This window comes from Chenopodium quinoa, unplaced genomic scaffold, assembly GCF_001683475.1.
Source record: "Chenopodium quinoa cultivar QQ74 unplaced genomic scaffold, ASM168347v1, whole genome shotgun sequence".
Taxonomy (NCBI): Eukaryota; Viridiplantae; Streptophyta; class Magnoliopsida; order Caryophyllales; family Amaranthaceae; genus Chenopodium; species Chenopodium quinoa.
The window spans coordinates 2,255,477-2,282,392 of NW_018745684.1; the positions used below are offsets into that span (position 1 = coordinate 2,255,477).

Here is a 26,916-nt window from a genome sequence, read left to right on the forward strand (position 1 = left end):
ATTTGTGCAATGCATGTTAGTTTAATTTAGTGTATTTTAATTTAGTTTAGTTTTATGTAATGAATGTTAGTTTAGTTTAATATTATGATATGTTAATTTGGTTTGGTTTAGTTTAATATGATGTATGTTTGATTACTTTAGTTTAATATAATGTAGTTTAATTTTGTTTAGTTTAATATAATGTAGCTTAGTTTAGTTTAGTTTTATATAATGTATGTTATATTGGTTTAACATTATGATATTTTAGTTTACTTTGGTTTTGTTTGCTTTGGTTTATTTGAATATTATGATGTTATGATATGTTAGTGTTATTAGTATAATGTATGTTAGTTTAGTGTATATGTTTTGTAGATGAATCATTTTCATAATCATTTTCCTAGATACTCGTTCAAGGCATACACATTAGGAGCATGTCTTGAATAGTCCCCGGTTGGGACTGTCCTTGTACGCTTATTCTCACTTAGGTGGTGAATGTATGCCTTGTTATTGTTTCTAGGGAAAATCCTGCCTTTTCATTTCTCTACAATGTTCTCTGGGTACATATGTAGGTGTGTTTAATCGCCTACATCGTGTACTTGGAGAACTGTAGGAAAATGCTGGCGGATTTTCCATAGAACTGAAAACCTGGCTTACATTCACTAGTGAGATTAAACGTACAAGGATGGGTTAGGTTGGAGTGATAAGGACCCTTTGGAAGCATTTCAAATCTCATTTGCATTTCCATAACACTTTGATGGATAATGAATAGGAAATACGCTTTATGACTAATGTGATTATACATATGCGTGAGCTGTGTAGAAGTTGTAATCATGAAACAAACAGAACGTAGCTGGATGTATGAAAGGAAGGTTGGGAAAAGTATTAATCCAGAGTTCGTGAAAGGGGTTGATGAATTCATTCAATACGTCAAAGATAATCCCGAGAGTAGTAACCTGAATGAAGTTAGGTGTCCATGTGCTAAATGTAAGAACAAACGACTTTGGGATCCAGAAACGGTTAAAATTCATCTGTTTCGCACGGGTTTTATACCTAATTACTATGAGTGGATGTGTCACGGGGAAGGGTTTCCGAGAGTTCCTGAACGGCGGTCCAATGAATATTGTGAAATGGTTTTCGATGCGTTTGGTCATAGTCAGGATCAAGGGCATTCCGAGCAGGCTAGTGTTTCATCAGAGGAGGAGCCTAATGCACAAGCTAAGCATTTTCTGGATTTGTTGAAGGCTTCTGAAAGGCCATTATACGAAGGGAGTTCGTTGTCTGTGTTAGAGATGGCCGCTAGAGTCACTAGTCTAAAGTGCGAGTATAATCTACCCCACAGATGCGTTGATGGGTTTGTTTTCTTATAGTTAATTATTATAATAAGTTTATTATAAAGAATCAATTTATTATAATTTCGAATCAATATATTCATTGTTATATAATGTTTAATTTTCTATTATGATATTTATATGTTTAAAATATTTTAATCAAAATATATTCAAATTATATACTTGATATATATAATTAAAAAAATTATAGTGAAATATTATATATAAGGAATGACATAGTTTTGGGAGGGAAAATGACAGCACTAGGAAGTGACACGTGTCATTCCTGGTGTCTGTTTTAGTATTATGTTATTGATTGATTAAATTTGAACAATATCTTACATTAACTCGAATGTTTATACTCTTATATATTCCAAATCACACATGAAAAAATTCAAGTGTATTACAATATTGATTTTGTAAATTAGTGTTACAATGATAAAGGAGTACTTTATATCTTTACTTCTTAGTACTTCTTATTTATTAGCTGGAACAACCATTAAAATAGCGTCAAATGAAATAAAGCTCCACATAAACGAGCTAAGCCTTGTGATAATCATGCTGGTATACAATGGCCTCCAATATCAAAATCGATTTTACATTTGCTACCTTCACAGCAGGAGTTGTAAACGTCGCAATAATCCCCCACAGGCCTGCAACGGTTTTGCTCGGGGTCTACAAACAAAGTTTTACAAAGCATACTACATAAGGTGTAAAAGTGTCAAAATCTGACTTGACTCAAAATAATTTGATCTGAACTAAATTATCACAATTCAATTATATCATAAGAAAATAATGACACAATTTGCCACTTACCTTCTACACATTTGTGACCAGCACCTTTGCTGCACCTGTATCCCGGACAACAATTATTAAAAAATAAGTAAAATGAACATTTTTCTCTGGCATTACCACAACTTTCAGATTTATCAACCATAATTTGCACTGCAAAAGTTTCCCAAATAACATCAATCTGTAGGGTTAATAATCTTACGATATATCTGGTATAAGTATGCAGTAATAAATCAAGGTAATGAATATGAATTTGTGTTGTAAATTTATAAGAGATTCAATTCAGACACTAAGGTCCATGGTACGTAATGTCAATTGACCTTAATTTATGATAAAAACCACATACATTATGATGCTACTTAATTTATTTCTTGTCAAATTACACTCAAATTCATTCTCATTACCACCATCAATTATCAACTACGGTATCAAATAGACCATTAGTACTTAGATGATAAAGTTTATCTAATAATGATTGAAACACCTACAAAAATATAATGAACTAATTAATTGCATCATATGTGATTATAACGAAATTACTTACCTAGAGCCAGGATGAAAAAATGGCTACTACATTTTTCTTGGATTTGTAAAAAACCATTTTTCCCTCCATATCGAGTGATATATTTGGAAGACTATTAGTATATTAATTAATTAATTAAATCATTTAGAAATGTTTGTCTTATATATTAGGGATCCTTCCTATTTATATACAATTTTAACTGGTTTGATATCATTATCCTATGTACCTATATAATTAGTACTACAACCTAGCAACCAACATTGGTAGATCGATATTGTTTAAATTTGGATTTTTTAATCTGTCAATCCATTAAAATACATGCATGAATGCATATGTTATTTAGCATTTAATTAGTGTGGCTTCTTGGAATTTTCCATGAATTTGTTGGAAGAAAAAAATTAAAGTCCTTGTTTATCACTTGCAGCAAATTTTTGTAGAAAGCGCACCTGATTCACTAAAGCATCCAAATTAATTTAATCTCATGTCGCATACCTGGCTTATGGTGGGTTTCACTTGCAGCTATAGTTAGTATACTATTTAGCTTCTAAATTCATAACTTTTCAGATTTTTTATAATTAACCATTCTATTCATTCTCTTATGTTCAAATATCAAATTATTATTCAACTAAAAAACAAGTTTTTAAACCCAAATTATTCCTCAAGTTATCATTGCATAGTACTAATGAGTAATGACCATTGCATTGTGACCTTTATGTGTTAATTCTTGACTACTTAGAGTTTTTTAAGTTCTTTTTAAAATTGTAATTTAATTTGAAATTGGATATCTTCATCAATCACAACATTATTTAATCTATATTTGGGGATTTGACAAGTGGATAATTCATTACTACTATTTATCTTCCATTTCGTTATAGATGTTATACTTTTCATAAACAAAAATGTCACCATACATGCTATGATAAGTGTGTATGCTATACTCTTTTTTTGTCCAAGATTCGCCACTGTTTGACATCTATATATCATCGTTCATCAAGTTTTTCAAACTCTTGGAGCCAAAGAGAAGAAAAGAGATGAGTGATTACTACATCATAGGATAATAATTAGGCAATAATTATAGTGCACTGAGTCAAGGCCGACCCGCGAGGAGCACAATATTAGTGCAAGATATTATGTTTTTTTAGTTGGTTAAGCAATATATAACAAATTAAAATATCATTCCTCTCAAAATGAAAATATACGGGGATCAAATAAATTTCCTTACGTTAGGTTATGAATTTATGACCAATCTAATATTGCTAGCTAGAAGTTCTTAAAATAAGAAGGCAAAAATTAATGTGCAACTATTTTTTTTCACCCCATATTAATATTATTGTACACATATTCTAATTTACAAACTATAAGATTTTTCAATTTCAGTAAAATTCACAAAAAAATTAAAATAAATAAATAAATAAAATAAAACCTACACACTATGGTGACAAAAGACAATAAATTTCCCATAAAATTTTAATTTAGAGAACATGCTTGTTTGATTCTTTTCTGTGACACAAGCATAATTAGAAACTCCAAAAGATGATGACCGAACGATATGTGCATCTTGCACTAAAAAAGACACTTGGTATTAACAAATACAGTATTTAATTAGTTATCTTATCCTTTGAATTAATGCGTACTCCATTTTATAATCACAATGGATCTGTCATGCAGAAAAATAATACAACTTGGATCAACTTTAACTTACTCCAAAAGATTCCTTTTTCTTGTATTCTTGTATAATCACAATTTAGACTTGGATTTTATGTCTGGAGAAGTGAAGTAACAATCACAAAATTTAGCAATAGTTAAAAAAAAAAAAAAAAAAAAAAAAAAGGCAAAATTAGTAAAATGTAATTTGTTTTTACTTGAGTTTGTGATTTTTTCATCATTTCTTTTTATAAATATAATTTTGTTATTATTGTCAAAAAGCACATACCTTTTAAATTAAAAAATTTATCAAAATAACACCATAAGCACTGTACGGGAGCTTATTACCTAATTATATACAAGTGCCTATAGTTTTATCAATCATGCATATTACGAAGTACTAAGACTACTACCAATAAAAACACGCTTATGTTATGCATGGTTGTAAAAACTTATCCTGTAAATTTCTTGTATAAACTTTATAATTAAGCATGCATTCATCATAGATGAGAGAGAGAATTACACCTTGTTACATATCATATATTAGTTAGAAAGAAGCATCTTAATTAATTGATAGGCAATCTAATTAAAGAAACTCAAATTGTGATAATCAATATTTAGGGGGTCTACAATGGCCTCCCACAATGCGGTTTCCACAATTGCTTCTTCCGCAGCATGACAAATACGTTAAGCCACATACTTCTCCAACCGGTGTGCAGCTTATTGTAGAGGCTACAAAAAAACTTTGAATTAAACCTTTGTAATTATCAAGGTAATTATATATATGAAACATATTACATAAATTATCCAATGTAAGTTACAAATGGAAGTTTAATTAAACTATACTACTTTTACTAAGGTAGCCTGGCTATTGATTTACTTGATTTTTGCTTTACATGATCTAATTATTTGAACTTTTTGACAACCTTTAACTGAGCTGTTATTTCCTAGACTAAATTAAACTTTGAATTTATTTTTCCTAAAATGATAATAAAGTTATATTACGCACGGTAATCATCAAGCTAAGTATTCGAATTATTAAATTATTAATCAGCTAATAGTCTCCTTAAAAAAATTAAAAAAAATTAAAAAAAAAAAACTAATTATATAAATTTCAGGTAAACTTTAAATGTATCATTAAAAAAATTAAAAAATTCCAAATTAAAGTTTTGTCACTTACTTTCTACACTTCTTTGACCAACGCGGTGACTACACCTATATCCCGGACAACTATCTAATTGAAAGAATACATAATATGAACATTTATCTCCGGCAAGACCACAACCTTTAGATTTACCGACCATGATTTGCGCTGCACTACCCAAGTTCCAAACACACCAATAACATACAATATTAGTAAATTTAATAAATAGCAATAATGAGAATGAATTTGTGTTATAATACGTAAGAAAAGTTATGCATGCGCTACGGCTCATGGTAATGCTATTAATTTACGTCAAATTATTTTATTAGTTTTCTTTTTCATTTTTTTTAATTGAAATTTAATTTTTATCCTAAATATTAATCTTCAACTATCTATTATAATATAGGATGTTGAAAGAAAAAGGAAAAAAATAAACAATTATCATTTTTTTTTTTTTTGACGGGAACTATTTTCATTTAATTTAAGGAGTGATAATGGGTGAGAATGAAAATTTATGTTAAAGTGTTATGGTTTTGATGACATTACCATATAGTCATTATGAATTTATGATGCTACTATTATTTTTGCCAAATTACACTTATAATCATCTTATATTCCTGATACTATCATAATTACTCGAACAATTCGTTAATACTTAAATGAATTAAAGTTCAAGTAGGTCTAACTATTAAATATCTACAAAAACAAAATTGATCGACTAAATAATTATTAATTGACTAATATATAAACAATTACGAATTGAATTAAGTAATATTGAAGTAGCTAATTACCTATAGTTAGAATGAAAAGTATGGATATTACATTCTTCTTTGATTTGTAGAAAGCCGTTTTCCCCTCCATTTTGGGTGATATAATAGGAAGACTAATTGTCGAATTAAGTAATATTGATTAATTTTAATTAAAGATATATGTCTCTCTTATATACTTTGTATAAAATTTAAGGATTTTTCCTATTTATGTACAATTCCAACTGGCTTAACAACTGGCATCGTTTAGAGTTAGATTGTATATCTAAATAAGTTTGGATTTTTTTTTTATTTTTTTTTTGTTATCCATTTAAAAAAATCAAGCATGAATGCATGATCTAGCTAGTATCTGTAATTGTATTTTGGAAGTTGTCATGAATTCTTTGGAAGAAAAAAAAATTCATCACGTATACCTCCTTTTTTTTAAAAAAAAAAAAAAAAAAATCCTTAAACACACAAACTAAACAACTATAATTAGCCGTAGTTACGAGGATATGCGCCTTGTCTACACGATTCCTCTGAACCTTGTGGATGCTAAATCATGCAAATGTCGTACTAGCTCGGCGAATGTTATCAATCGTACTGTCCATCGAAGACTGACATTTGTGATTGTATCGCCCCTAAGCATCCTACCAGAGAAACAGAATCGATCCGTGTAAATTGTGACAGCATGTATTAAACGCGTTGTATTCCCCATAGTAGGCCTTCAAGACATGCATTCATCTCCGCATGTGAGGCCGATTGAGCCAAACCATAAGTCGCTCCTCCCAACTCTCCTTAAATACCAAACACTATAGCCTCCGGGCACCACCCCATTCCCGATCCATCACGTATATCCTTGCTGCTATATATTGTTAGTTATTACTACTTCCGTTTCAAATTATTTGCAACTTTTTTAAAAATATTTATATCTTATAAATAATATCTCAAATTTGCAAGTAGATAATATGAAAGGAAGGTATTACATACTACGATAATAAGTCAGTTTTATGATCATTTAGGATAAGATTTCATGTAACCTAGTTCAGGGCATGTTATATTAAGTGCACATTTGCACATTTTTTATGAAGACATCAACTTCTGGATCGGACTATGGAGGCAATAGATTTGAGGCCGGCCTGCGTCTTGCCAATTAAGCTAATGGTCGCATGGTCTTCGTACCAGGCCGGCCTCGAAGCTATGAAGCCGTCATAATTGTCGTCAATGTGTGCTCTTCTGGCCGTGCACACCACCTTCTCCATATCTGAAGACCACAAGGTTGTTTTGCTGTATCTGTCAACTCTTCAACCTTGTGTTTGCCCACCTTCCCCAGCTATAGCGCCAATGCAGTATAACATTTTAATATAAAATCAGTACCATAATAGAATATTAGAATGAAATGTTATGGTCACAACTCACAACACCTAGAAAGATAGAGGACTTTATAGACCTTTGGTAAGCTTTTTATGGTTCCAACTCAACTAATTAATATGACCGTAAGGACGCCCTATGCATTTCCGTCAGATATTGAATTTTTTTTTGAAATTGGCCTAAAAGCGTGGATTATATAACCTTTAGTTTTGGACAAGTTTAGACTTTTTTTGGACCCATGGAGGTCGGGGTGTTTCCTATGGACTCAGGACACCCCGAGAGTCTATTTGAGTCGTTTGAAATTGCCCTCTTTGCCTTTAAACTGTCAATTTAGCTATTTATAACTTAAGTCTTCTTTCATTAACTCAAGCCACCATGGGACTTTATATGGCCAACAGGTGTTCATATATAATTCCAAACAACATTATTTTACCTCGGGATGTAGCGCATCCCCTATAATCCCAATATTTTTCAACACTGAATGCCAAAACCTCTTAAATTAGTCCGATTACATGTAATGTAATCTCTAGCTAGTTTTGGACATTTTTTTTACTTTATCAGATCCGAAAAGAAAAAGAGGTTGATGTGCTTCCCATGGAGCCCACGACGCCTCGGAAGATTTAGGTGCTTAGAACCATTTATTTTGTTGTTAATTATCAATTTACCCATTTACATTCACACCTCCCTTGGTTAACTCAAGGCCACCCCAGGCCCTTGTAAAACCGACTAGTAGTCATATATGCATGGTTCCAAACAACATTATATGACCCTTAGATGCATCCCCTACCATCTCAACACATTTCGACATCGGGTCTCGAAACCTCTAAAATTGGTCCGAAAGTGTAGATTATAGAAATCAATTATGGTCATTTTTTTACTTTTCTAGACCCAGAAAGGAAAGAGGTTGTGGCGATTCACATGGACATCAATAGGCCATTTGATTGCTTGGAACCATCTATTTTGCCTTTAAACTGTCATTTTGTCTGTTTACAACTTATGACCCATTTCATGACTCAAGGTCAATACGAGACTATATGTGTTAGACTAATGGGCGTATATGAGTTCAAACAACTTTATATGATTTCGAGATGTGTCCCTGAAGATCTCATGAGTTTTGGACACCGGGTCTCCAAATCTCCAAAATAAGTCTGATTTCGTGTATATTTTACCTTCAAATTTGGCTTATGGGGAACACTTTTGGACTTGAAAAGATTATTCATCGAGGTTATTCTGGGGTTTAACGTTGTATATGTCATGTTATGGAACTTGTTGATGTAAATTTGTCATTAGAATAGACCTTGATTCTGTTAGCCCCTTGAAACAACCATTTAGTATGTAGACTACGAAATTCTTTATTTGGGTCTAATTTCGATCTATTTTGTTTTATAAATTATATAAAATTCTCCACCCACCTGGTGCGTCTGTGGACGTAGCTAACTCATCTGTAAAATCTTTATACTATTTTTTTTTTAATTTTGTTAGTCTTTTTCGCATCTGTTATAACACTAGTATTTCATTATTTCACGTCTCTAATAATATGTGTATTGTTAGTGACACGAGTGATGGATATAATAATATATAAGCACGTAGATATATAATTAGGTTAGCATCCGTACAATGCACAAATAACTCATCATTTATATCATAACAATAATTAACAAAATCAATGTTCTAATGAAATAAGATAAACTTGAATTTTGTCATGTGAAGAGAGAAAATTGAATTAAGTAAATACAAAATTTTACCAAAAATATAAATTTTATTAGCTTACATCCCATTTGGAAAAGAATTACACCTTGGCTATCACCAAGTTTATAATGATTAATTAGGAAGAAGCATCTTAATTAATAGCCAATCTATCAAACTCAAATGAAATAAGAACCTTCAATTCATAGCCTTGTGATATTTTAAATCAATATTTTGGTGGTACACAACGACCAGTAAATGCTTGATATGGTTTATCTGGTGTACACTTGTTTCTTCCACAGCAACTGGAAAATAGATTACACTTTCTCCCCTCGTCCAAGCAGTGTTGCTTCGGGTCTACATACAAACAAAGATTGAATTGAAAATAAATGTAATTATCAAGAAAATTATATAAAGCATACTACTACCTCTATTTCTCAATAGATATACTTCGTGTTATTTTGAAAGACACATTCACCAATATACTATTTTAACTATTACTATATTTAATTATGCTTTAGTGAAAAAAGAAAAAGGATTATATATATATATATATATATATATATATATATATATATATATATATATATTATATATATCGAGATTATGCTAGCAACATCTAAAATAATGAAATTAATTATTTAAGTACCAAGTCACATAAAGTTAAGTTTTTTTTAGCTAGGCTATTTAGTCTCCTTTTAAAAGAATTTTTTTTTATTAAATATTAGGTACAATTTAACTATATGATAAGAAAATAATGCCAAAGTTTTGCCACTTACCTCGGACACATTTGTAACCAGCACCTTTGCTACACTTATATCCCACACAACAATCAGTAATTCCTAAAAAATGTGCACATGGTTCGCCGTTATCAGCACAATCAACTTTAGTTCCATCAACCATGATTTGCACTACCAAAGTTTCAAACACAACATTAACATGTTAATAAACTTAGTAATTAAATGAATTAGAGTTTAAATTTGTCTCAAAATTAAACTTCGATCTACAAAAATAAAAATGGTCTAATTAATCGACTAGTAGCTAAGTTACAATGTAACTGATTGCTTATTACCTAAAACTAGGATGAAAAGAATGGCTACTACATTTTTCTTGGATTTGTAGAAAGCCATTTTTCCCTCCACTTTTAATGATATTATGGAGACTATACTGTATGTTATGTCTTATATATGTAAGCTAAATCCTTCCTATTTATAAGCAATTTTAATTGTAATATCACTACATAATTAGTAAAACTATCTGGCAACCAACATGGTAGAGCTAGATTGTTTAAATATGGATTTTTTTAATTTTTATTTTAAATTTATCCATTTGTTGAAAGTCAAGCATGAATGAAAATCCGTCTATAATTATTTGTTGGATATTACCATGAATTCTTTGAAAGAAAAGAAAAGTTAATGTATATCACTTGCGGCCATAATTAGTATATTAATTAGCTTATGTATTAGTGGCTCTTATCATCTTGTAAGATAAGTTAGATTACACACAATACAAGTAAATAGAAGATTAGTTCTAAGTATTACTGTAAGCAATTATATTAAGTTCTCTTCTATTCAAATATCAAATAATAATTCAATTAAAATGCAACTAAAAACATGCATTCTACAATGTTAACAATCATTGTTTACCCAAAGCTATGTTCGGTTTTCGTTTGCTCATTTTGGCTAAAACTTTAGAACTAAAAATTGATGATCTTAGCCACCGCAGTGCGAATAGTTTCCACAAACTCAGTACTTTGTTTTATACCAACTTCCATCTTTCAAGGTCTAACGAAATAATGCTGCTTAACTAGATTCAATTCTTTCAATGACTATGATCATCAAAGGCCAATATGAAAATTTATTAAGAAGACATACATACAGGATGGGAGTGATTCTGCACATATATTCTCGGTTTCAACTGGAACATTAAAATCCCAGGGAACATGTACAACTTGGGGAATCAGAACAATATATATGTCGAAATGGTAATCAGATGACACGGGCTTCATTTTTAAGCTTGCCGATCAGCTCATCCACTGAAGACAAAATGACCCCTGCTTTCCTCTTTGGAGGTTCAGATACTTCAACCACATCCAAATCAGATCTTATTTGGACATTCAGCTCCTCAGGAGTCACTTTCTTTATTGGCTTTGATTTTGCCTTCATTATATTGGGAAGTGTAGCATATCTGGGCTGGTTTAATCTCAAATCAGTACTGCAGCCCAAAAAAAAAAAGGGGGGTGTCAATTTCAACTCAGATCAAGATTCATACAACGCATCAACTTGAAGAGAAAGCACCTGAATCTATACAAATATCAATATATGCAATCAGGGAAATTGTATACTGCTAGATTCTTGGTGACTAATTTCGATAATATCTTCAACAGATGGGTATAATTAAAAGAAAAGACATCATACACATATGCAGTGTTCAGGCAAGGCAAACTTAACCTAGGCCTCAATGGCATACGAATGCCTTAGAGAGCACCTGAATCTATAAAAATACTGTATTTGATAAAGAAAGTTCTATACTGCTAGATTCTTATTGACTTTTTTTTGAAGAAAAAAATCTTCACTGAATATATTCAGGAGCAAGGCAAGCTTAGTCAAGCACTCAAAGGCAAAAGAGATCCATGCCAAAGCTTAGTACTTTAGTATGTTTAAACGCAAAACAAGATGTTCAAGTAATAGTGTTAGTAGAGTGTTCAATAGTATTAGTAAAGTATGTTCAAACTAAACATCAAAACTTTTGTTTCTAATTGTGGCGGCTACTTAGAGAATAAGGCCTGAGATTTTTGCCCATTGGCAACAGCAATAGACAAGGTCAATTTTAACATCTGGCTTTCTTTGTCATGGAAAAACAAAAGAATCTTAGAGGCCCACTCTACTAACAAGTTTGACTAATCAATCCAGAGTCTTGCTCATCAACTTTATAGCCAAAAGTCCATTGTCTGGCTTTGCTGCTGTGTAAAATGATAAGCATTGTAGATCGTGAGATGCAACTACCATTTACCTTTTTATTTGCCATAAGTTAAATGGTAAAGAATAAAGTAATGAGGGATGAGATGCTCACGTTATGATGGCTGGTAAGTCCAAAGATAGTGTCTCAATACCACCATCCACCTCTCGGTCTACTGTTGCTGTTTGTTTCTCCTTGTCCAGCACAACCTACTATAAACAAAGCATCAAGTTGAAAATGGGGGGAAAAAATTGATCATATAGGAAATCTATTTGATGAGCTTTTTAAAATACATACATAAATCACAGCTTGCCAATTTAAGATGCAACCCAGAAAATCTTAAAGATCAGAAGGTTGGTAACAAAACAAACTTTCCTACAGTTTTCTGCTCTACACTCTACAGTTTACAAATGAAGGTCAAACAATCCGATTCAACTATAAGCCACCTCCTAGCTATGTTCCAGCAAAAAGCATTGCACATGCTTTATAAAATTTGGTACCAAGAACCTTCCCCATGCTGGACTAGTGGACTCCCATGGCTTACACTTCAACAGCATGATCCAACTACAACACTATATCCACAACCCCAGTCAACTAAGCACTTCAAAATACACTTTCCGAAGGCTAGCAGATGAGAGAATTTATTACACATACAAGAGAATTGAAATAGGGAGTACAAACCACTTTTCTCCATCACAACAATATTTAGAGAATAACGATTAACTACAGAAAGTGACTTGTGAAAAAATAGCCATCGTCTTTATATCATCAAATCATCAATTTCTCAACCTTGATCAAACTATTAAAATTCTAGTCTTAAAAACTACTCCAGGTTTGTTTCAGTCTAGGCTCATGTCCTTTTCAAACTTTGCCCCTGGTTAAAAAATTTCAGTTTCTATGCTTTCCCTTTGTATTATTCACTTCAACCCATACACCCTGATTCCCTTGCAGAGAATTACACGCTCCAATTAACTATCTAAACCTTCAATATTAATTCCTTGTGGTTCATTCTCTACTTTATTTGCATATCACCTTCTTGACAGCTATCTAGTCTTAGGTTCTTAGGTTATATACTCAATGTAGTCTATGTAGTCTTCCATAGACCAACATTTTCTGTCGTAGTCTGTCAATCAACAGTGGTTAACCAATGTGTAGCTGATTGGTCTATATTCTAAAGTTCTATAATTCATTTTCCACCAAAAATTTAATCCTTTTGACTTTCATATCACCTTTTACAATTGGAGGCAGGCAGGCAGCATGTCACATTTTACTGGTGGGACGCTACTGCAGCACAGTGGTATAGAGTCAAAATTGCTGAAGCCATTGGGACATTAGTGGAGATAAATAGTATACTTGGCCGAGTAAAAAATGTAGGAGGATGAGGGAATATAATAATTAGCCAAGTCAAAAATGTAGAAAGATGAAGGAATAACTTAAGCAGCACAAGGTAAGAGACAACCATGACAAAATTGCAAAAGCCAACCACAGGACTTGGATAAGTTGAGATCATAAAACAAGATAGGTATGATATGATAAAGGTGTGTCGACATCATGTGGTGGAATTCAAGTGGCATTATGGGCTTATGGCAAGATAATGGTAATGGGAACTAGAACATTAACAAAAGAACTTACTTCCCTAAGTGAGGCAATGTGAAAGGACTTAAGAGCTACTTTTAGTTAGAATAATATGGACAGGCTATGATGAAAAGATCCAAAGTTCTAAATGGATCACAAGCCTTTGATGAATTATACATTGGTATACATAGATTTCTAGGTTACGGGGCAGAAACAAAGAAGGTAAGCAGTCCTGGATTTCACAAATTAACTTCCGACTTTCATACGAAGTATTTGTTTTACTAGCCAATAATGCAGGGGAAAGGATACCAAAGATAAATAAAGTAAGCAATGTGTAAATGACGCTATGCCATTGACAATAAATGACAATAGGCAATTCAGCTTAGCTGTGAACTTGAGATAAATGTGCAATACCTTTGAAGCGAACGTCCCTTGCGGCCACTTAAGTAGTCCTGCCACCATCTGTCCAGTTTGGTTACAGTCATCATCGATAGCCTACAATACACAATAAAAACAATAACCTCAGACACATGCTTTTAAATGTACTCAATAGATTTTCATATGTACCACAAATTTATAAGGGAATTGAATGAGAGCACGCTTGCACATAAAGCTGTGGAAAACGTAACCAGGCATGATAAAACAATATAGCTAGTTTAAAGGCAACCAGACACAAGCTTTACACCCCCTCCATATCTACTTCCTAGATGAATATAATGTCACCTCATTTCATTGATTAATAATATAGCACGGTTGCAACGACACGCGAAAATCAGCAATTGATAGACGTAGCCATTGCTACAAAATGTGTTTAAGTTAAGTATTCCCAATCATCCTTATTTTCCCATCGAAACCCAAATAGTTACTGTTTTGCGTAAAACAGAAAGCCTAAGTGACTTATTCTTCAAATAGATACTATTATAATATTTTTATTATTAAAGCATATTATGAAATACACATTTTGAGTTATAAACATATTTCTACTTCATAAAGTGAAAAATATAACGAATCGTGAAACTGACATCCTTTGTCACCGTTGCTCCAAAAATATAAGACAAGTATGTATATATTCCCCCAATGCCTATCAAAACAATTATATCAAATTCAAAAGGCAGGCCATTTGTCAAATTGAAAAAAATCTTGGAACATTCATCAACAAACATTTAAGAAGTAACATTTAGTGGAATTAAACCATCTCACAATCTGCTCGACACCATTGAGCTCAATTACGCAAGTACCTTACTTTCATCAAGTAAATATTCACTCACAATTGTGCAGCTACCTAATCTATAAAAACGTACGGAAAAGGGGTCTCTATTACAAATTCCCATACTTCAACAACAGTCCCTCATTAATGTCTGCAACTAATATTCAAGATACTTCAGCAACATCCCCTCATTTATCCATCCCAAATAACTAAATATCTACAGCTAATATTCAAGATACTTCAACAACAGTCCCTCAATTATCCATCCCAAATAACTTAATATCTACAACTAATATTCAAGATACTTCAACAACAGTCCCTCATTTATCCATCTCAGATAACTAAATATCTACAATTAATATTCAAGATACTTCAACAACAGCCCCTCAATTATCCATCCCAAATAACAAAATATCTACAATTGATATTCAAGTCTTTAACTCAACTCTCTTCCCCTAGAAGCAACAGTAATGATGATTAAGGTATGCTCATATATGAGTTCCCAGACACTCTCTAATTATATCAACAACAAATCTATCAATTAAAGAGGAATCTCAACTCTTAAAACCTAAATTACACTGAAAACACACATAAGCTGATAAGCCTAACTACGCTTTCACTATAGTCTTACCAAATACAATATACCCTTTCAAAATAATCAATCAAAGATGAATCTCGATCCTTAAAACCTAAAAGCCACTGCAGACACGCATAAGCCAAACTACGCCTTTCAGTACAGTCTTATCATACACCGTCATTGAATCCTCTCCTCATCAAAACGCCACCCAAAACGATCAGACAACATGTGCAAATTAATCACACTTAAGTTTCTACTTACAAAATCAAATATTCCCAAAATTTAACCTCTTCATTCCCAACCATCTTTCTCCTAATTCATAAATTCTAACCCTTGCATCATCAAAAAAATTGCAACAGAAATTACATTAAACAAATGCAAAATGAACTAATAAACCACTAAGAATGAGTGATCAACCTGTTTGCCAAGAATTAAAAGCCCCGGATTCTCAACATCAACAAGAGCCTTAAGCAACTTGGCAACATTCAAAGGGTATAAACGGTCCGACATCGATTCGACATGGATGGCTCGATCAGCTCCCATTGCTAAGCTCGTCCGTAATGTATCGACGCACTGCGCTGATCCCATGCTCACTGCCACCACCTCTGACGCCAAACCAGCCTCCTTTATTCGAAGCGCCTCTTCCAACGCTATCTCACAAAATGGATTCATCGACATTTTCACATTCTTTGTCTCCACCCCACTCTATCAAATTACACAAAATCAAATCAATCGTACAATTCATGCAATTCATCCAATTAAAATCACGAAATTCATCAAATCAAATAAATGTTTCTAATTATTGAATGATTGAATGAAGGTAATCCAATAATTGAAGGCCGCAAATAATCAAACCTCAACTTAATCAGGAAAGTAATTGAAATTAGATTGGAATTTAAGATGATTACCTTATCAGGTTTAACTCGGATTTTGACGGCGTAATCGACGACTCGCTTGATTGCAACCATTATCTTCATCTTCAGAGATTTGATTAGAGTTGAATTTCTAGGGTTCGAAATTTATGATTTGGGGGAAAGATGAAATACTTGTAGTAACAGAAGTGTTTTGATTTATGAAGTGTTGTATAAAAGTGGGAAAGTAGATGACTAGACTGGAGGTTAGTCATAGGCTATATCCGTTAAATGGATGATGACAGTTTGAGTGTTTGACTTGCTACGCAACTAAAGAGAACAGGCTTATGGGCTTAAGCCTTAATGTAGTATCATGATTTATAATTTGTGGCCTCTTTATATTACAAGCCCAATGGATAATATTTTCCATAATTTACTTGCCATATGTCAACAGCGTGTTCGACAGTAGCTTTTAGATACTCCATAGCTTAAAAAGAGTATCTAAAGGCTACAACTATACAAGGTATGGAATAGTTTTTAATGGGTTAACAAGTTAAAACATTAGGTAATTAAAAATGAGTTTCCATATGAAATTATATTTCATAGAAAGTAATTTTTCTTGTCCATTTCCTAAGAATTAACTTAAATTTGTTTGGTTGATAATATAGGAACTAGGAATTTATTTTCTATGTTTTATTAGTTAACTTGATAATTTTTTTATTTAAGTTAACAAATTTGGAGAGAGAAAGAAAGAGACTAAAATTATTAGTGATAATAATGCAACTAGGCCCCACAATAATCATAGGAATTGTGACTTACTAAGGGAGGGCTTGGTAAGTTGTTTTCCATGTGTAACTTCCCTTGGAATTTCCATATCTCCCACTTTGATAATTTTGTGTCAACCAAATAACACATGCTTTTTCCATTTACTAGGAAATAGGATTTCTCATGCTATTTACCTCCAACCAAACAACACCTAAGTATATTGGATTTTGATTAGTTACTAATTTTGGTAGTAAAAAAGTTAACAATAATAACTTTTGAAATATAAATTAAAAAAATTGTTAACAGATTTTCTACATTTTAGAAAATTTGATTCTAGCTTCATATGAAGTAATAGAAGTATATAAACTCCGTACTTAATAGCTAATACTCGTAGTTAGTAGCTACTTCCACAGCTACATGTATTTTGCCGCACATCACCAATATCTCATCTTCTCTAGCCTTTCTATTCTTCATTCAATTGCTCACCCCAATCTTAAGGTTTATGAATAGTGTTTAGTGTGGGGGATTAGGGTTTAGGGTAAGAGTCTGATTAGGGTTAAGAATTAAGTTAAGGTGTGGGCTTCAGGTATTAATTTTCATGCTCTACTTATGACAACCCATTATATATGTATAATCATATGACATTAATTAAACAACACTTGATTTTTTTTTTTTCTCTACTCCATCACTTGCATTTATATGTAGTATCATACGAAGTACGAGTAGTAAGAAACAAGGAGTATAAAAATATCTAGATACCATCTTTTTTTTTTTTTCTACGGTAAGAAGACTTCCTTATAAGTTGGGGGAAAATTAGGGATGCCACTTACTTGGGATGATAATCGAATCTCTCTCATAGGGATGAAAAGAGAGCCTCCAATCACCGGATCAAACCTTGATTCTCATCCAGATAGCATCTATCACATGATGATTTTTTGCCCTTGCAAAACTATAGGAGTATAAAAAATGGAAGTAGTGAACAAAATAGACCGACAAAGGCAGCAGAAGAGCAGAATAAATCTCGTGGAAGTAAGGGCAAAGTTGACATATACTTAATTGTCTTAGTCTTTCCTTAATTGCAGTGCCCAACAATGATCCATGTGAACAAGTTCATAAAATACCCAATACGTTAAAAATATACATGTATTCATACTGTTTATAAACTTGGTTTGACCACTATTTAATTAATTAACTTGGTGACCAAGGAAAACTTAATTTGCTTGGATTAATGTTAAAAGTATATAAATTTTTAGCTGTACGTTCGTATATGGACAACATGTAAAAAAATAAATATCGAGTTTCAATAAAACTTTGTTGGTAAACGATATCGACGACTAATTGTCAGCCCGCTATTACATACAATAATTGGTTAGAGAAATTTAGTGAAAAGTCAACTAGTTGATCAAAGAAATAGGATGGGTTTTGTTAGCCATAGTAAATGACGATAATTGTATTAATTTGTATACGTTATTCTAAACTGGCAAATTATATATTTGGCATGTTTGTGGTAATATCAAAATCGATTCACCATTATTAAGTGTAATTTGAGAGTGAAGGAAAAATAAATAAATAAATAAATTTGATAGTGAAAGATACCTCAAGTGGTTAGAGCTTCCTTCCTGGTTTTAGGAGATTCTACGATCGATTCTCATCATCCGTCCTCGTGGCTCTCTAAACACCAAAAAATTAAGTTTAATTTAGAGTGTACTCCGTATGTAATTTTTTATAATACTATATTAATGAGGTTTCAATCCAGTAGTTTTATCTATGATAGTTTACATATTCAAATTAACTCGCCCTTATTTGTACTTTGTATTGCTCTATATTTTTTATCCATATTTGATATTGTAGTGTGTTTATTTTGCATGAACAATAATCAAGGTTATTATACTACGTATTAGATTGAGGTTAGTCAATAACCATAGTGATAAATGCTGATAATTGTATTGAATAGTGATAACTATAAAGGACAATGATCGTATTGAATTCTCATATATGTGAATTTTATCCTAGATGATACTATTTATTATTAGTCCTAGCTAATAGAATAAAAAAAAAAAAATATACCATACAAATATAATGTAAATACGCTAAAATGAGCTTCAACTATAAAAACAAAGAAGGGGGGAAAGAAGAGAGGGTGGGAATAAAAGTATAGAACACTGTTAACATAGGATTAATTAAAACACTTTTAGGCGTATTGTTTGCTTTCACATCAAAAATTGAAGATATAGACATTAATTGTTTTTTTTTTTTTTTTTTTTTTTGTGACTTTTAATACTATAAGAAAACTTTAAATAAAAAAACATATACTTCGTATTATCCAACTCCTAATAATTTTACTATTAAATTTTCGTATTCCTACCTAATTAAGCATCTTTGTTTTTCTCAATTTCGTCAACACGGATTAGTGGGGTAAAAGGAATTCGTTTTGGATTTTGCACGTTTTCTTTTGACTCATAAGAAGTTAGCTCACACGTTTGGGAAATGATTCAAGCACGTAAACATTTTAACTTTGTAACTAGTTCCAGATTAGCTTTAAAATGTTTACACTATTAATTAAAGTTAAGATTATCCGGTACCTAAATTATAATTGGTTGGAACCACTTGACCCACAAATTGCATGATAGCTAGTCTTAGAATTTTAGACCTTCCGGTAAGGGTAATTTTGAATGTATAATGAAAATTAACTGGAAACCATAATTCGTATCGTATTTTCTTATATGTATTCAAAACTTTAAAATTTAGTCAATAAAAAGCCATTTTATACACATTTTGAATATTTATACGAAGTAATCAAACTCATTCTATATCGTTAAATCAAATTATTGGAGTCACTTCTATTTTCCATGCCATATAGAACCGAATTAGAAATTGCTTTTGTTGTTGTATGTTGTTAGCTTTAATTTGTTTGTGCTGGTTTGTTACTCTTATCCTATAAATCTGTAATTTCTCAATTGATAATTCATGACCTAATTATGTTTGTTTTTTATTTTTCCACTCACCGATGTGAAAACTACTTGATCATCAGAATTTAAAGTAGATACAAATACATACAAAGTAGTCTAGAAGCATGAAATTAAAATATAATGTGGCAAGGATGATAATTAGAAGAATTGAATGTCAATCATTTGGTAGTTAACTTGATTATGACACCTTACAATAAATAAACCATATCATATTATAGAGTATACAAACAGAAAACTTGATTTTAGGTAGGAAATTTGGATGGTCTATATCATAATTTAATTAAAAAGTCCATAATAAACGCATTAGAACATGTAAAAATAATTGACAAAAAACTGAAATAAAACATATGACAGGTATGAATTGAATGTGCAATGTTTAACTTGTTAAAGGAATAATCATCATAATATGCATGAAATTAATAACAATAATTAAGCTATATATAATCTTATATGCATGGATGGGTGATAAGGTATATATAATCTTATAAACTTGACTAATTCATCCTTGGTTAAGGTAGGTATGATGTTTATTTCAAGTTACTTAAAAATTTTGTTGCCGCCTATAGCTAGCTTGCACCTTAATGTTGTATAACATAAATAAGATTATATGAGTAGCTAGGCATGTTTCTATAGATATAATTTATACAAAGTTCAATTAGGTATGAGAATTTAGTTTGGAAGTTGAAGACAATAGTGAGATAGGTGCATGAATGTGGAGAGTGCATAACTAACCCTAAAAAAAAAAAAAGGTTCTCGTGCAATTGGGTCATGGACACCCATTTGGACACAATGGTAGTTACAAGTCACATAATTCTCACTTTGAAATAATACTCAAATAACAATGAATATTGTTTATTGACAAACGAGTCAAGTGAAAGACTAATTTGAGACAAATAGAGTGTCATATAATTAGGGTTAAAGGTTAATTAGACCAATTAAAACCACATCTAATGATTTAACCAAAATAGGAAAATGTCGTTTACATATGCACTAAGGTACGGTCCTGTTTTAATAAAGTCTTTCGTCTAATCACAAGCAATATAACAATCGAAGCGACAACGAAGAGAGAAACGAGGAGATCGAGGTAGGGGGGGGCAAGATTAATCCAATTAGTAATTTAAGTACAACAGTCTCAAGTAGTAAATGCCATGCCGTACCAAATAATAAGTGATGTAGTCCGAAGGGACAATGCCGGGAGAGAAAAGGTCCACCACCACTGCACCCAAGAGTAGATTACAAATGTTACAAGTCTTGCTCTTGCAACAAATGAGCTAAGCATTTTCGATGACAAGTAAACTCAGCTCCACATTTATTGCTCTATCTCAACAACCTCCAACGGTAGGCACAAGAATAGCCTAGGGATTTGCTATACTTTTGAATATCTAGGGGACTAGGGATCTTATTATATTATACTCGTATAGTCAAACTTATTGGGTACCACCTTCTTCCTTACAAAGATTTGTTTAATTAAAAAACATAGAATAATTTACAAAACAAAAGAGGCGGAAGCTTGATTTACAAGGTATATGGAGAAAAACATTAGGCTAATTTTATGCGACCAAACATGTCTAGTTAGTGAAATCAAAGATAAGGGCTAGCATGAGATTAAACAATAATAAATTTAAAAAGGAATAGTAATATACATTCTTTTGCTACATACGTCAAGTTAAAAAACTTTAATTTACAGAGTATTTCTCGAGTGTTAAGTGACAGTTGACTTGTTATAGTTTGAAATATTGTGCTTGATCAAGCACATATGTGATGAATTAGTTATACCAGCTAGTTGCTAGTAAAATACTCACTGATTCACAAGTGTTATGTGGAAAATATCGTGCACCCATGTATATAATGTTCAAATAGCCCATGTTTGTGCCTTTATATATATAGGATCAATGCTTTAAACCATAAAAATAGTTAAAAGAAGTACGTTAGTTATTTATCACATTACAAATGTATTTACTTCTGTTCCCAACAACCCTTAGTTCATTACAAGCTCTCATCTATGTTGCAAATTTTCTCTTCACTTCATTATTCAATACTCACACATATACTTTATAATCAATCATTTAACCACCCAATTGATAGGAAAATAGTTATATATATAATATAATTAGATTTTAATTGCCTTTCAATTATGTTAATCATCATTATCACAAAACAAAAAGAGAACCTAAAATAACAAAAAGCAATAAGACAATAATAATTGTGAAAACAAAATAAAAATTTGTCTCCAATCACTATAGTGGGAATTACGTAGGAGTGATATGTAAGGCCGTCCCCCACAATTCCACAAGTAATAATACTAATGGGTCATGCCGTCACACACAAATTTGCCAGTGGTCCAAATTTAAAATTGTCATTTATTATTAGCTTTAGATGAAAATTTAGCCAAAATAAATAGGGTAATGTTATATGCAGCCTTTAATATATTTCCTTTTTTAATATTAAGTTAAGAATTTATCGATAATTTATGAGTAAATCGGTATAATAAATGTTTATTTATTGTCAATTCTTAAGGACTGCATATATCTTTTTTCAAATAAATATACGAGTACAAAATTCAGGTGTCATTGAATGCCTCTTTCAGCAATAGATGACCGCAACTATCACACAATTAGGGTTAGTTATTATAGGAATCAAGTACTATCAGTCTTCAATTCATTGTGAATTCACAAATTAAACACACTTTTTATTCATCTTCTTTCTACGGATTGGAGTACGTAGAGACCACTGAATGTGATTCAAGTAAGAATTAATTTTTCATACAAGTAGCTCTTTAGTTGTTTATGCTTGTTCACACTATCACCCTCGGGTGATAATTAATTCAGACTAGATCAGATCAAATAAGAAATATTCACATATTTGTTATATACAAGTATCTTTTATAATATTATTTAATAAAATATTGATATTACACATATGAAGATTGAAGAGCTCTTAATAGTGTTTTTATTTTTGTAATCTAAAAATAAGGTCAAAATTGAGTAAAACTAATACTCGTACATTTTAGACTAGACCAAAAAATAAAAATAAAAATTACTCGAGTGGGGATTATAGATAACATATACTATAAATAAGGTTTGTACTTGTATAAGCTAGAAAAATGTAGAGGGGAAAAGTGTTGAGTGTGATAATGTTTACAAAAATTAGTATTCTCATTGATTAAGAGTCAAAATTACAGCTATATATTGATTGACAATCGTACAAATAAGGATATGAATAAAGGGTAGAAATAAAGTAATAAAACTAATTAAAGATAAGTTGGATCACTAATCAGATAACAACCGAAAACAAGTATACATGGTTGAGAGAAGAATTGCAGCCAAACAAATGAAATAAAAGTAGATAACGTAAATAAGTAGGATTGCTTTGCAATTTTTATCTTATTCTTAGAGTAACATGCACAAGGTACTTCAGATTTATAAAATTCATGGTATTTTGATGTGAACTTCTTATTATTTCAATTTATATATATGTTATTTTATACTTGTATGTTGTTTTTTTATATTCAACATCGATCATTTCATATACTCCAGGTTTATAAAATTCATGTTATTATTTTATTGTGAACTTTATATTATTTCAATTTATATATATGTTATTTTTAAATAAGTACATGTTATTTTGTACAACATAGTGTTTTTTATACATGCTGTTAAATAAATAAGTAAATAATATATAGTTTTAGCAAAATAAACAAGACTTAAGCAAAATAACATAAAGTTTAGGCAAAATAACTCAAGCATATTGGGTATGGATCGGAGTACCATGATCCAAGAGTATATAATACTAACTTGGATTGCTTTATTTAAATTTAACTCATTTTCATTAGTAGAACTTATCTTAGATAGGCGAATAGCCTTTAATAATTCTGAACTTCTTTCATCCAAACTCAATTTTTTTTAGTAAATAAATTTTTATTTGAAAAACTTTGCTTACATATTTTTCTTTATTTTTATAAATTGCTGAATCTTACCCAATTTTAATCAAGTAGACTAGTAGAGTAGTATTATTCAAAAAAAATAAAAAAAAATAAAATTAGAGTAGTACTGTACAAGATTTGTAAAATATTACGAGTAATATTGAATACGGAGTATAAGTGGACGTATCACGTATGTGAGCGTGAGGGCAGAGGTTTAAAAAAAAAAAAGCCAATCTTTGTTGACGGTGAATTGTCATTTGGCATTCATATACATTGACACATGTACATCACAGTTTTGTCGACACATTAAAAATAAATTAAATGGTCATGAAAGGGTATGGTTGCACCACTCGAGAAATCTATTATGAATACTCCACTTTGGAAATTACGGTACATAGATAAATCCATACATACAGTAGAATTTATAATACGCCTGGAGTTGGACCAAAATAATAATAATACCAAAAAAAGAAAAAAAAATCTACTTTATTAAGTTGATAAAACTTGAAATTAAGTTGAATTGACTCAATCTTATACTTATATAGTGTCATTTGATACTCTATAATACACGAAATACTATATGCCATATACGTTTATACATGAGCGAGTTTCTTGAATCAAAACACATGTCCTAATTTATTGTTCACATAGACTTTGGTATGTATTAAAGTTTTTTTTTAACCAAGTATGTTTGGTGGAATTGGTGGGGAATTCACTTTGTGAATTTAAGGTCATAAGTTCGAGCCACCAATTACATTTTACTTGGGAGCAAGGACTTAACTTGTAAGAGGTGCCGGTTCTCCTAAATATATTAGGCAAAAAAAACTTCAGGCTTGAGATTTAGTTAGGCGGAATTATTTTTTCCTAATAGTTGTTTGACTTGATCCAAATGTTAACCGCTATCCAAAATGTTATTGTCAAACAGGGCTTTAATGATATCTCAACACTTTATTTAATTGCAATTTTTACTTTTTTTTTTTTTTTCCTTTTAAAAAGACGACCAAATAGTAAAATAGTGGTACATGGTACTACTACTAAACAAATGATAAATTTCTGCCAGAATTTCTGATGGTTGGCTGGCTGCCCAGAAATTTCAACAATCAAACCAACTACTACGTCTACTACTACCACCTCTATTTGGCTATTTGGATACCTGTACCCATCACTCTTTTTTTTCCTCCACACTCTTTTATAAACCTCTTCCACCCCTCTTTTTCCTTCTTCCTACCACCCTGTTTTTCTCTCTCCTCCCCTGTTTTCCTGTCCATTTTCGACATTCAATCAAATTAAATTCATGTAACACTAAAACATCACAAACCACCCTAGCAACTACATTACACCACCCCTTTTATGGATATCTCCCCTCCGCCACCGCCACCGCCACCGCTGCCGCTATCGCCATCGCCACCAATCCTCCACCTTCAGCACCCGGAAAACAACAGTTTCCCGGTCATTGCAATCGCCGTGATCGGCATTCTAGCAACCGCATTGCTCCTAATCAGCTACTACATTTTCGTCATCAAGTGCTGCTTAACTTGGCATCGAGTCGATTTCTTTAACCGCTTCTTCTCCCGCGTTAGAGACCCTAGTAACGATACAGGTTCATTGATGAGTCCTACTCTATCCCCGGACGGCAATACTGCCGTCCCGAAAGGACTCGATGAGGCCCTCATTCGATCGATACCAGTAATAGAATTTCGGAAGCTGATTACAGAGCGTAAGCAACACGATATTATTACATCAGAACCCGCAGCTTCGTACGAGTGCGCGGTTTGTCTTAGCGAATTTGAAGAGGGTGAGAGATTACGAGTTATTCCGTATTGTTGTCACGCATTTCATATCGATTGTATTGATGTTTGGTTACAAAGTAACGCTAATTGTCCACTTTGTAGATCAGGGATTTCCCCTGCTTCTATATTGTACAATACTCAACAACATTTCACTCATTATCCTCCACCATTCCAACCCCAGAAACCTTCAAACGACGACGACGACGACAACGATAACGATAACGATAATGATACTGATAATGATGATGATGATTTTGTGGTGATTGAGATTCAGGGGAATAATTTGGATGAACCCAGATTAGTAACTAGAGGAGAATCAGAAGAGAAAAGAAGAGGAAGGAAGAAATTGGGGCATGTTTATAGTTTGGGAGATGAATTGATTGATATGAGAAAGCAGGATGAAGAATTTGAGGTAGTTCAACCAATAAGAAGGTCAATTTCAATGGATTTGTCAAAGGATCGAGAATATTGCTTCGAAATTCGAGAATATTGTAGTAGTGATATTGAAGTATGTGAGGTAAGTAGCAGTAGTAGTAACAACAAAGTTAGAAGATCTATCTTTTCATTTGGTTATGGAAGAAGTAGTTCATCACGATGCTCTGTTCAACCAGTTCATTTGGATCCATGAGGTTTTTTTTAAAATTATTTTCTTTAATTTTTTATATCAAGGGGGGATGGGGTTTGATTAGTGCAGATGCCAACGAGCTTAATTGGTTATAATGTTGGTATTACTATCCTTTGCGGCTTTTTTTAGGCCAAGAAAAATTGTTTGATTAGTGTAAATTAGAATGTACAAGTTTTTAGAAATATGTATTGGGAAGGGTGTAAGAATGGGATAGGTTGTTATAGAGACAATTTAGTTGAAATTTCATTCAATTGTTTGGTATAGTGTAGTTTCTTGATGATGTATCATAATTAGATTTATTTTATATAGTTATTCATTTGATTTTGAAATTTTATGTTAATAATTGTGTATTGGGACTTAGAGCTTAACTTCAAAGGTTAACCTCATAAGTCAAAAAGTGATATCCAATCACAAGTTGATGGTGAACGAGGGTTGAAAAATCCTCAAAAGATTTGTATAAAATG

At 31.8% G+C, this 26,916-nt stretch overlaps 3 protein-coding genes across 4 annotated transcripts; 1 reads left to right on the forward strand and 2 right to left on the reverse strand.

The window, feature by feature from the left end:
- Positions 1-9,241: 9,241 nt before the first annotated feature.
- Positions 9,242-10,853, reverse strand: LOC110717606. The gene is made up of 3 exons (XM_021896351.1): positions 10,286-10,853; positions 9,993-10,124; positions 9,242-9,570 (listed from the first exon to the last, which is right to left on the reverse strand). The coding sequence occupies exons 1-3, from the start codon at positions 10,341-10,343 to the stop codon at positions 9,440-9,442; spliced, it is 321 nt and encodes a 106-aa protein (XP_021752043.1). The 5' UTR covers positions 10,344-10,853; the 3' UTR covers positions 9,242-9,439.
- Positions 10,854-10,988: 135 nt separating this feature from the next.
- LOC110717605 (electron transfer flavoprotein subunit beta, mitochondrial-like) lies at positions 10,989-16,686 on the reverse strand. 2 transcript variants are annotated; one of them, XM_021896349.1, is made up of 5 exons: positions 16,439-16,671; positions 15,948-16,235; positions 14,161-14,241; positions 12,286-12,380; positions 10,989-11,427 (listed from the first exon to the last, which is right to left on the reverse strand). In XM_021896349.1, the coding sequence occupies exons 1-5, from the start codon at positions 16,505-16,507 to the stop codon at positions 11,202-11,204; spliced, it is 759 nt and encodes a 252-aa protein (XP_021752041.1). In that variant the 5' UTR covers positions 16,508-16,671; the 3' UTR covers positions 10,989-11,201. The 2 variants fall into 2 exon arrangements, with proteins under 2 accessions (XP_021752041.1, XP_021752042.1); XM_021896350.1 differs by lacking the exon at positions 10,989-11,427 and adding an exon at positions 11,457-12,175 and having other exon boundaries at positions 16,439-16,686.
- An 8,069-nt stretch (positions 16,687-24,755) lies between these two features.
- LOC110717876 (RING-H2 finger protein ATL1-like) lies at positions 24,756-26,713 on the forward strand. Its single transcript, XM_021896660.1, has one exon. It carries the CDS (start codon positions 25,388-25,390, stop codon positions 26,453-26,455), a length of 1,068 nt encoding a protein of 355 aa, XP_021752352.1. The 5' UTR covers positions 24,756-25,387; the 3' UTR covers positions 26,456-26,713.
- The last annotated feature ends 203 nt before the right edge of the window (positions 26,714-26,916 follow it).